The sequence below is a fragment of the Mastomys coucha genome, unplaced genomic scaffold (genome assembly GCF_008632895.1).
Source record: "Mastomys coucha isolate ucsf_1 unplaced genomic scaffold, UCSF_Mcou_1 pScaffold18, whole genome shotgun sequence".
Classification (NCBI taxonomy): Eukaryota; Metazoa; Chordata; class Mammalia; order Rodentia; family Muridae; genus Mastomys; species Mastomys coucha.
The window spans coordinates 14,540,050-14,552,784 of record NW_022196900.1 but is presented as its reverse complement, the minus strand read 5'-3'; the positions used below and the strand labels follow the sequence as shown (position 1 = coordinate 14,552,784).

Genomic DNA, 12,735 nt, shown 5'->3' with positions numbered 1-12,735 from the left:
CGTTTTGTCCTACTGACAGTGTCTTTTGCCTTACAGAAGCTTTGCAACTTTATGAGGTCCCATTTGTCTAATTCCAGCTCTTTGGAGGCAGATGAAGGAGAATCTCTCTGAGTTTAAGGCCAATGTGGTCTACAGAGCAAGTAAGTTTCAGTACAGCCAGGGCTACACAAAAAACCCTATCTCAACCCCTCCCCTCCAAACCCAAAATCAAGTAACCACCCAGACAAAAGCAATATGGCATGGCCTTTCTAGCCTACATGACCTTATATGTTGTTTTCTTTTTTAATATGCCTCTGACTCTGAATACAGTGAAAATCATGTTTTTGCTCCATCCTCTGAGAAATATCTGTATTCCTTAAAGACAGGTGAGTTTATTTTCCCAGTGTTTCTACTGACCATTTACTAACACACAAAGCCAAGTAAATCAGTCAGCTTCTCCGTTAACTTACAAGTTACCACTTACACATACTTTTAAATTCTTTAAAAAAATTAAAAAACTTTTTTATGTCTGTGCACTATGTACATGCCTAATAGCCGTGGAAGATAGAAGAGAACAATAGATCTCTTGGGAATGAGGTTATAGATGGTAGTGAACTGCCATGTGGGTGTTGGGAATCAAACTCTGGTCTTCTGGAAGAGAACCAGCACTTTTAACCACTGAGCTATCTCTCTAGCCCCAAATAGTAATTCTTATTTTAGTTATAATTGTTGGTTTTGTCTCAGTTTCTTCAGTGAGGCTGAGAAAAGGAAAGCAGGCACTGCATTTCTCCCCACTGGAACGTTGTGTGGTGCAGAGTAGGTAAGCAGCAAATACTGTTGGAAGGCTAAATAAGGAAGTAACTAATTCTGACAATGTCCTAAAATAACTTGTGTTCCTTTACAAGAAAGCAGGAGAGATATAGCTTACAGTGATGTCACTGGGACAATAAGGAATGGAACCACTAAATGGCTCTCTTCAAGAACAGTGTCCTATGAAGGGGCGCTCCTTGCAGGTGAATTGTTCTTATGGATTAGCAAACTATAAAGAATCTCTTGAAATGAAATATTCCTTTCCTGAGCCACTGCTTCTTTTAGAGCACATGACTGGACTGGGAAGTTCCTATGCTTGTCATGAGAAGGAATGCCTAAAGCTAAGTCTACACACCCAGCTCCCAGGTAGACTATATGCTAAGCCAGTGTGACAGTCAGCGTTAAGTGGCATCCTGAAGCTACAATTTTCCTCTCTGTTAAAAAACACTTGCCATATGAGAAACCTTTCTTCCAACTGTTGGTCAGAGGAGTCTAAGAAACTCCCAAACAATATAAGCCATTGTCCTTGGTTCCTTTCACAACATAAAGGTTAGACACACTTGCTGAAGACACTACACACTTCATACACGGGACTTAGAGGAATCAAGCTAGAGATGACCTGGAAGCATTACTCCTGAAGACTGCCTCTCCTAGTATCTGAAGGTACAAATGCAATTAACAGTCTTATTCAGCTGCAAACCCTATAGACCACATCTATGAGCGGCACAGCAAGATGTCATCGAGGAGTCAATAGTGGCACTTACATCTCGGGAGGAACCAACATCCACCTAATTGGACTTAAGGCTTGCTCAGTAGGAAGGAGCTCATGCCTGGTTTTATAAACCCGGCCAGTGGCTGGAGAGAAGTCATGGAACCTAGAGGAGAACCTACTACTGCCCCTTTCCTAAGGCAGTATAATTTCTACCGAACTCTGAATACCAGTATTTATCCTTGCAGCCACAGTAAGCATAGCTCTCACCCCTCATCAGAGAAGCTTTCTTCATCAGACGGAGACCACCATAGAAAGTCACAGTTGGCCAAAATGCAGAGAACAACTGAACATGGGGTGCCTGTCTCAGTCAATACATGTACAACCCCATCCTTGAATCTATGGAAGTGGGGCAGAAGGACTCATAGTGAAAAGGTCATACTGTCTACCATGAGACAGCATCCTCTATAGACAACACAACCCCCAAACCTAACAATATGGTCACCTCAACAATGACAGTACCAGATGGGAGATGGGAGAAATCTCATAAGGCCCTAGTCTCTAGATGAAGAGCTATAGGCAGTGAATGGCTGCTAACAGATGGACTAACAGTTTTCTCCAGTCCCCTGGTAGGTTATTCAATGTTGTTTAGCTAGCTCTTATAACTTAATCAGGCTAGAGATAATGATTTGAATTTACAGATTTCATCAAATAGATACAGAAGTAAATATATACAGACATATGCATAATCTTTCTATTAAGTGAGAGAAGCTGTATACAGCAAAACCCAAGAACAATGGGCACACTACCTACTCCCCAGATCTTAGTTTCTACAAGGACTCATGAGAAATGGCTGACCCCAGAGCTGGGATAGGAAAATCATAAGATGAGCCTAGAATATCTGTATTTTACTAAAAATGAAGAAAGATGGAGATAAGCTAGAAGATAAAAAGCTATCAGGAAGAGTTTTTAACTGACCAAATATGGAATGATCTGAAGATTAAAATAAATGATAAAAGGGCCTGTAACTCATTAAACTGGAAACCATGAGTCTCTTATCTCAATAATAAATTTGATAAGAAATGTAATATTTAAATGGTTACAAATTAGCTTGCAAACAAATGCTTCTAATTACAAAGGGAAAAATGCAACATCACAAAACTGAAGCAAGCAGGTAAGAGGAGGGATGTGACAGTGGCAGTGTTCTATGGCCTTCCTCTGTGCATTTCCACTTAAAGGTCTCAGGAGATCCCCAAGGCCTTGCCCCTAGGTTAGAAAGGCAGTCATATTAGGCACTGAGACTGGTGGTGCTGGTGCTGGGTGGAACTTCAGGGTACACAACTTTTCTAAGTGTTACTCACACAGAGGTGAGCATGGTGATACAGCTGATTGTGAGACATCCAGACTCCTGGAACTCCTCCCCCATGGTCTAGGAAGTAACCTTAACAAACTTAAGGGCTCACCAAGCTAGACTTGAGTGGAATCGGTTTTCAGTCTGCTTAGTGCCCGGTCTGGGGTGAACACTATTTGTTTATGCTTCCTTAGGAAAAGTCAGGCAAGAAGCAGTAACAGGGCAATCAGGCGGCCCTTCCTGACACAACGAGGAGAGCAAGCATGCTGTTTAGCATGAGAAAAAACCAGAGGGACAGTTTACAAAATATCTCATGGAATCTCCAAAATGACCAAAGTCATGAAAGTAGGGGGCACTAACCCAGGCTAGTAGAGAACCCAGCATAGACTACAGGAAATTAAAGAAACAGGAAATCAGTATAGCTACTTGAGGCTTTGGGATACTGGTTTATAGTTTACTCTCAAATGTGCCAGAAAAAAAAGAGGTGTTATTTGTATTGTACTGGCAACTGTTATATAAATCAGACAATGCTTTTAAAACATCACTATTAAAATCAATGAGACAGCTAGGGGGATACTTTACTAGGTTTATTGGTTTAGTTCATCTCTACAACCAGCCTGTACATTTCATTTAAGACTGTTTGGCGCCATCAAGTGTTCAAATGGGTGTACATTAACTTTAATTTGAAAGAGTACACTCCTGGTATCTTACTCATGGTTCTAACAGAAGACACAAAGGAGGAAACACATAAGAGGATAAAGATATGACCATGACCAAGCTCTTTAGTCACTGCACATCAGTATCAACTCAAGGGCAGCAGTGAAAACAAGTCAGGCATTGTTAATAACATGGTTGCAACTGACTGCCGTGAATAAAATAAGGCACCTGCTACCAGGAAGCTCACAAAATTAGGAGGATGTGAGACATTCACAATTTACGGTGGTAACTGCTAGGGCAGAGGGCAATGCCTGTAAAGCATGAAGCACTGAATTCATCCCTCCTGCCTCTTATTACTATGTGGTAGAGGCAGAACTTGTCTGCACAGCAGGCCTATCCACACGTGCTGCTCCCTAGCTTCTCCCACGAAGCTCAGTAAATTTGATAGCCCTACAATAATAAATTCAGAAGAATAGGAAGAGCCAGAAGAAGCTCTTGGGCTATCTGGGGTATCAGTATACAGTATGTGAGAAGCCTTGTATTTGAGTCTTGGACCCTGGGCAGGAATAAAAGAGTTAGTACTTACTATCTCATAAGTGCTCTGGTTTGCTCTCTATTACTATGATAAACACTATAATCAGAGGCAATTTCGGGGAGAAAAGGGTTAAGTTCATCAGTCATAGCTCATGCCTAAGGGAAATCAGGGCAAGAACTCAAGGAATGAACTGCAGAGCTGAGCGTGGTGACACGTCTTTATTCCCAGCACTACGGAAGTAGAGGCAGGAGGATCTCTGAGGGAGAGGCAGAGAATCCCCAGAAGGTAAAGGGCAAGTAGAAGAACTAGGGTACCAAATCCTCAGGCAAACTGCCAGCTTTCACTGTCTTTCTGCTTTCATATAACTTGTTACAGTTGAACTTTTACACCCATCAAAATCATTTTTTATCACTACAGTGAGAAACCTACACAGAAGAGCAGAGGAAAAACTAAAAACTCAGCTGGTCTTCGTATAGAACTTTGCCACACACACACACACACATATACACACACATACACACACACTCACACACACACATACACACACACTCACATGCACACACACATATACACACACATATACACACACACATACACACACACGCACACACACACTCACACGCACATACACACACACACATACACACACATACACACACACGCACACATACACGCACACACACATACACATACATACACACACACATACACACACATACACACACACATACATACACACATACACACACACACACACTCATATTCAGTGCCAAACTTTGACAAAAGAAAAATCCCTATTTAAGTATTTCTAAATCCACATGAGCCCTCTTCAGTGGCTATATTTTAAACCAACTTGTATTTCTTTAAAAAATGTACCTTTAAAATAGTTAATAAGCTATCATGACTGTGGAGTAAGTCAGTGTTAACCCTATCAGGATCTAATGAAATAAAACAAAAGTATGTGGTCATTCTCCATTCAGGGAAGAAAAACGTTTGCCTGCATGCATGTATATGTGTGTGTGAAGCCCAGGGCTGATTTTAACTTGAGATCCCTGGCTGAGTGCTGGCTACGGTTACAAACCTGCCATTACTAGCCAGCAGAATTCAAGGTTTCTTTTAGATATGGTCTGTTGGCCAGGATTGCATCAAAACTTACCACATGGTGGAGTGTCTCCTTCATTCTCTGCCCCTATCTTCCAAGTGCTGGGATTACAGGCACCTGTTACCATGCCTGATTCATGTGATGATAGAAAGCAAACTCAAGCCCTGTGCATGGTAGACAAGCACTCGACCAACTAGACTACATCTCCAGCACTCGGGAAAATAAAGTTTAGTGTTTAACTTTATTTTATTTTTTTATTTTTATTTTTGGTTTTTCGAGACAGGGTTTCTCTATGTAGCCCTGGCTGTCCTGGAACTCACTCTGTAGACCAGGCTGGCCTCGAACTCAGAAATCTACCTGTCTCTGCCTCTCAAGTGCTGGGATTAAAGGTATGCGCCACCACTGCCCGGCTAAGTGTTTAAAATAAAAGAAAATCAGTGGGATGAAAACTGATCAACTTAACAAGTCATTTTAAGTTATTCTGAGGAAGTCTCTTCATTTTCTCTTAAAAACTAAAATAGGCATAGTACTCTAATCCAATTTAGTTTAGAAATACATCTTCTTGGTTGTTTCTGACCTGAAGGAACGCCCGAGCTTCTTTATACCTGCACTCAATAAACCTGGAGTGCGGTACTTCTTCCAGAAAGTGCCCTGGGTCTTTTGGAATAAGCATATCTAGTCCATCAACAGTAACTTGCTGTAACTCTGGCCTGAAAAACAAAAGTTATAAAGAAAATTTACTATCAAGATTTAATTCAGAACACTGGTAGCCTTTTAAAACAGCAAACACTAGCAACTCTTCAGTAAATAGTTCTTACAGTTAAAAACTCCAAGTGCATTCCTGTAACCCAGAAGCCTCACTGATGGGAGAGATATGGAACCCACCTGCTGTGAATACTGCTTGGGAACTTTCTATTCTTCTACGTCAAACTATAAAGCATACAGACAGCTTTATCTACTGGTACACGTTATACTCACAAGTTATTAACTAAACTTTGAAGTAAACTTTTAATAGTTGAAGAACTAAATGACTTTCTTAAAATAAGAAAAAATGCATAAACATGAATAGTAGTTAAGATGTCAACAACTGGAAACATTTTGACCAATGGTATTTCTGAGTTCTCCAGTTTTGACCACCTTTCATCTCTTTCTCGCATGGGTGGTTCTAAACACTAGGAAGAAGACAAGAATAAATGTGCCTTATGGTTCTATGGTATAACAGTGAGCAGTGCTTCTCTGAAAGTGCCCCCAAAGGACTTTTTTATGAAAATTCTTATAAATGATAAAGTTGAAGGCAAAATACAAACATTCACTGCTATATTTACATCAAGTTCTAGTATATCAGACATATTATAACATTATTAATAACTTCCAAAGAGAAAGAAAAGTACTACTCTGGGTTATAAAATTGACATTTATGGTCTAATTTTATATGAGTCTCTTCAGGTACCCATTCTTGTCAGCAGTATTTTTATTACTGTGATAGTTAAGGATATGCTATTCTACACAGCATTATTTTTCTGTAGGCAATGTCTTATGGTTTCATCAAGGCTGGCCTGGAACTTGTTTAGCCCAGCCTCACCTGCAGCTTGATGGAGCATCAAATCTCCTGCTTCACATTCTCGAAGGCCAGGATTTACAGATGTGAGCCACCACCTCAGGCCATATTGGAAATAAATTAAGGAAATAACACATACACTCACACTCAAGTGCATGTGTAAGACATAAAGACATAAATCATGGGTTACAACACTGTGTTCTTACCTTCTTCACAGACACTGAAAGTGCCAGCTCCCCTGGAGTTCCCTGTGTACCCCACTCAGGAGCTCCCTCTACACCATCCCCATCTAGGAGTCCATTCTATCTTGCTTTGGGGCTAACTTTTCCTTACTATTCTTAGTACCATTATTCTATCTTAAATATATCCACAAACATAGCACACCTCTATCCTGTTAGTCTTTTTTGCCTTGAGACAGTCAGCACTGTAGGGCCCATCCACACTATTGCAGAATCGCATCAGACTTCCCTGAGTTATAATACTTCAATGTGTGTGCATATACATACATGTATATAGAAATATAAATGTAAACATATAATATAATATTATTGACTTATTACTGTTTATTGCTATAGATTTACCTGTCAAAGGCTCCAGGATAACGACCAAACTGTAACTTTCGAAAAGGAACAAACTTCCTATCCATGTGTCCTTTGAGTCGTAGGTGACCATGCCAGAGGTAGTTGCCATTCCTCTCATGAAAGACTACCAGGTGGATGGCATGAGTGGCCAGCTTGCAGACATAGTGCAGAGGGATTTCCGTTCCAGAAAGTGAGTCTATTCCATCTAGCCGAGGATCTTTGCTTTCGATCTTTAGGCATTGAAACCCCATATTCTCAGCTATCTGAAACCAGCCATCCTGTCATAAGGCAAAGATCATGCACAGATAGTTAAAACCAAACACTAGTAGCAAAACTAAAGCAACTGTTACACCATTAAGCAAGCCATATTTTTGTCTTAATTTGCTTTTTTGCTAGAACATTTTTAAAAAATGAGAGCAGTGAACAGAAGGTAGTGCTGAAAGACTAAAGTGGCAAAAGAAAGCTGTGGAGAATGGAGACTATCCCTAAGGACTCTGAAAATTAATACAAATTCCTTCCCATGGGATGAGAATGCTCACTTAGCGTTCTCTCACTGATTTCTATGAAGTAGATGTTAGGAGCAGGAACAGAAAAGCAATTGTTACCTCCTCCAACTTTAAAAATGCTGTAAGAGAACCCACACCACAATGCAAACATCAGGAAGCTGATCCCAACACACTGCAAGACAATGCATGCTTTTCAAAACCTTAAGATTTAAATCTTATTTATTAAGATTATCCTATTTGTAGATTTTAGTAGATGATTAAATATTATTAAGAGTATCCGCTGACCCAGAGGATATATCTTCATCACAACTCAAGCATCTATGGCTCAGGGAACATTGTGGAGCAGAGTCTGAAAAACTGTAAAAGCCAGAGGACCAGGAAGCCTGATGGGAAATAGTCCTCCTAGAAATGGCTGATATAACTGTTTCAATTGAGCACACGCATGCACGCATGCACGCACACACACATACACCCACACACATACCCATGTACACACCCATACACCACACACACACACATATGAGTATCGGCTAGGTATGGTGCCCTATGAACTGTAATCCTTACAGAAAGATTATAAATTTGAAGCCAGCTTCAGCTACAGAGAACTGATTCTTAAAAAAAAAAAAAAATCTTTTATTTCACTAGAAATATAAAATCTCCAGAGAACTTTTACTTATATTCTTACAATTGCATTTGGATATGATATCTACTCTATATAAGAAGCAGCATGAGTATTTTAAGTAAGGAAACATATTTAAAGTCAACTTTTAAAACAGCTAATAATTCACAGAGGCATTAAAGTGTACAAAGTGCACACACACTGATTATCTCCTTTGATACCCACAGAAACTATGTGAGGTCAACCCGCAAGGTATTATTTATGTCTAGCCTACAGTCATGGAACATAAAGCTTTAGGAAAGTATATCTCACTGCCGCAGAATTTAGAAACAAATACTGAGGATCAAAGCTAGCAAGCTGACCTGCTGGCCATCTTTCCAGTCCCTAGCTGACCTTTGCTTCTTCCATGGTCTCTAGTGCATTAGTCTTGATAACTATAGTGCATATTTCTTTCTTTTAAGGTAGCAGTGTACCGCACTCAAGGGACATTTTGGAAATGTGAAGGAATATTTCCTATATCAATAAACTGGCATTTAGAGGCTGAGGTCAGAACATTGGTGTTGTAAGTGGCCAAGTGACCGCCTGCTTATGTCCTCATGATTTATGTCCTGCAGCCCCTCCCCAGAGGTTTCGCCTGGGCCATTAAGGCAGAGTTGCATAAAGCCAGTGTTAGGGAGCTGTGGAGACCCTCTCTATCCCTCCATGAGGGCATGAACAGTCAAGGCCATCTGGAATGATCTGTTTGCAAGAGAACACAGCTGAACTCCCCAAGATGGTAACTGCTTGGCTCAGAGTACAGTCACAACACCAATCCAAAAATCAAGGAGAGTTCTATGAGCAGGGTAAGCTAGTTAGTGAGTAGTCACTCAGGGTAAGGTAGACTGACTGTCATGTAGCTATAAAATGAGTGATGATAGGAGGGTACATGTATGCATATGAGAATTCCTGGAACTCCTTATCTAAGTGAGAGACCAGTTAACACATAAGCATTTTTGAATGAGAAAATAAACAAGACCAAAGGCACTGGGTCCCCGGCTCACAGTAAGTGGGAGACGGAGAGGCAAGGAGCACCCTAGCTCACTGAGGTCTGCCTTACGGTCTGACCTTTTGAACTCAATACCAGTGTTATTTTGCTTAAAAATAAAAATGAAGTTTAAAATATCATATTGTCACTTTTCCATAGGTTGAGACATCTTCAGAATATAAAATGAGAAAAAAAGTATGTCAACACACTTCACCTGTTTCTCACCTGCATCACTGCCTAGGCAGAACCATGGGACAAGATCTCTGACACTGAGTTTGAGGCAACGGAGGAATCTGCAGCATATACCGCTGTCCCAGAGTACACTACCACTCCAGAAGGAGTCCCACCTACCAGAATCAACATGATTTATCAGATCAGCTGTAGAATGTCTGCACTTCTCATGATGGCTGACTATTGATGCTCATATTTCTGATTCAAGCTATCTTAATCTCCTTCCTACCAGACTCTACCACTTAAATGGTTTATAACCCTATATACTTCTGCACTAGGGATCAAGTTTACAACACGTAAACCTTGGGGGAACACATCTACACTGGATGAAAATGATGACAGATACCTGAAATAAAGAAGTACCTCTCCTCCTTATTTCTGTCTGCCTTTCATCTTGAAACCACAAAGGAGGATAGAAATATAAGTTCAAGTTTTGGAAACAACTAAAAACTACTTCATGAATATCAAACTAGTACTGTGTTCATACAAAATGGAGGAACAGTGTTGTAGACAAAATCCCACACTGAGATTACCTTCTGCAACACAGAGTGGAAATGCAGCATAAGACCCTTGCTTGCCAGTCTATATACTAATGGAGATGCTGAACATCCATGTTGACCTCTTCAAGGTCATGTTTATAGTCAAGACTGAATATCCCAACAGAATATCTGAACAGCAATTTATTAGAAGCTTCTGAGAAAACGTTTCCCTTCGAAAGGCTGACATTCTCATTCCTGCCTCTCGTTCTCTGGTCTTGAGCATGATGTTTCTATGCCAGTATGGGTTATGCTGGAACAATGGTGGAAATGAAGATAGAACTTTCAGCCCTGGTATCAGCAGAGAGGCAAATTAATATCAAGAGCCACCATTATTTTACCTCTTAATAGAAAAATGTCAGGAGCCATCTAGGACAGGCTAGATGGTTGTCCTGGAGGTGGCCCACCTTTTTGCATGCCCTAAGATGGCTGAGCTCTGAGAGGCAAGGTCCCAAGAGAATCATCTTGCTTCTTGTAGAAGATATATCTTTTCTGTTACTATAGCGTAGCCTAAGGGTTCCTGGGCATTAGCCCACCCTATTGAGCAAATTTCCTATAGATGAACATAAAAATTAACTTTCATTAATTAATACTATTTAGATGAGTTAATAATTTTATAGAATTCCTGATTTGATTCTAGGAAGAAAGTTTTAAGAGATGGTTTTAACTGTTTTGCTACAAAGATGGAGAAATAGGCTTGGGAAAGATGTGTGTTCAAGGAAAAACATTCATTCTAGGTCAGATCTGAGGATGAAGCCACAGGTATGCACTATGATAAGGCAAGGCCATGTGAAACTGTTGCTTTGAACTTACAATGAGTTTACAGAATGAAACACTGCTTTGAACTTACTATCAACATTCTTCTGTGACACCTCTTTTGTGTAACATTCTATGAGGTAATTTTCTAAGAATTTTTATCTATAAAAAGACAAGAGAAAAGAAATAAAGTGTTGGCTTGGGGGGGGGTTATGCTCTATCCATCCATCCACCAAATGCATACATCTATACATTTGTTTGTCTATGTATAAGTATGCATGAACATTTGTGGTTGGGCCCAGCCAGAATGTATGTGTGTATGGGTGTATATATTTCTGTGAGCACTGTCTATGTAAATGAATTTCTTTTTTTCCTTTTCTTTCCTCTCTGGTTCACAAAGACTTAATGAGCTCTGAGAGCCTCTTGCCTGGCCAGCGAGGGGAGGGGCTCAGGGCTGACTAGCCAGAGAAAGGCACTCTAGCAATTAATCCTTTACTTAATCCCCTTCTGCTAAACAGCATGTGAGCATGTGTCAATTTGCCAGAATTTGGCATTTACTTAAGCACGATTAATAAGAGCATTATAGAGTAAGAGACCAGCATATATTTAAGCATAAAGTCTTTAGTGCTTATTTAAGCACAGAATAGTAATAAAGAGTTAAGGTTTTTTAAAAAGATTTATTTATTTTATGTATGTGAGTACACTATCGCTATCTTCAGACATGCCAGGGGAGAGCATCAAATTCCATTACAGATGGTTATGAGCCACCATGGGGTTGCTGGGAATTGAACTCAAGTCCTCTGGAAGAGCAGTTGGTGCTCTTTAACTGCTGAGCCATCTCTTCAGCCCCAAGAGTTAAGTTTTTAGCATAGAACCATGAGTTAAGTCTTCAGAACTCATTTAAGCACAGAACAGTGAGAAAGAGTTAAGTCTCCAGCATGTAATAGAACACAGAAATTTATAAAGTAAACTAAAGCACAGAGAATTAAGAGAAAAGAAGCTGGTGGTTTTTGTTAACTCTCCAGAAGCCATCAGATTCCAGCCACCAGTAGAGTTAGAGTTAAAAGGCCGGAGATCATCAGTCTTTTGTCCTTCATCCAACCCTGTATCCCTCTTCAGCTCCATTTGCCTAAGGCTGGGCAGACCACCAGCAGAAAAGAATTAATGTTAACTTTGCTCTAGACATTATATCTAGTTATCTTATAGCTGAAAATATTCCCAACACAATTTATAAAAAGAACTGTAGATGTTTTATACACCACAGCTCACTCACCTCATTCTTCCACAGGTGATACTGCAGTGCAAATGCAGTAAACTCTCTTGGAACACAGAAAAATCTGCATTCTGAAGCCGGGCCTTGAGAAGTATTTTTCACTTGTTCAAAGTTTTTATTAATTGATTCCAGAATCCAAGGGTCAATAAGGAACACTGGCACATTTTGGCTGGATGTCAGCATAATAAATTTCTTAACTGCACGCTGTTTCAGAGGAAAATAATCTCTATGAAACCATTAAGTCAATAGAATTTTTTTTCCAGTACTGGGAACTGAACCCTGGACTTCACACTTACTAGGTAACAGCTCTGTCACTACAGAAGCCAAATATGGTGATGACTGCTTACAACCTCAGCATTCCAGAGGGAGAGGCAGGAGACTATCACAATGTCAAAGGCAAGCCTGATCTACACAGAAAGTTCCATGCCAACCAAGGCTACAGTAGTCTCAAAATTACAGACATAAACAAAGAAGCAATAAACAAATGATTTTTTTTTAAATCAAAGTT

The 12,735-nt window shown here is 40.1% G+C and overlaps 1 protein-coding gene across 9 annotated transcripts in view; it reads right to left on the bottom strand.

The window, feature by feature from the left end:
• Fktn (fukutin) overlaps window positions 1-12,735 on the bottom strand; it is a 51,505-nt gene that overhangs the window by 19,087 nt on the left and 19,683 nt on the right. For 6 of the 9 annotated variants that reach the window (XM_031377423.1, XM_031377426.1, XM_031377425.1 and 3 more), the window contains 3 exons: window positions 12,228-12,431; window positions 7,283-7,560; window positions 5,721-5,853 (listed from right to left, as the gene is read on the bottom strand). In XM_031377423.1, coding sequence (XP_031233283.1) covers window positions 5,721-5,853; window positions 7,283-7,560; window positions 12,228-12,431 — 615 coding nt within the window. Of the gene's footprint in view, window positions 1-5,720; window positions 5,854-7,282; window positions 7,561-9,656; window positions 9,726-11,048; window positions 11,075-12,227; window positions 12,432-12,735 lie in introns of those variants that run through there. The other 3 variants (XM_031377430.1, XM_031377431.1, XM_031377429.1) reach the window with 3 other exon arrangements.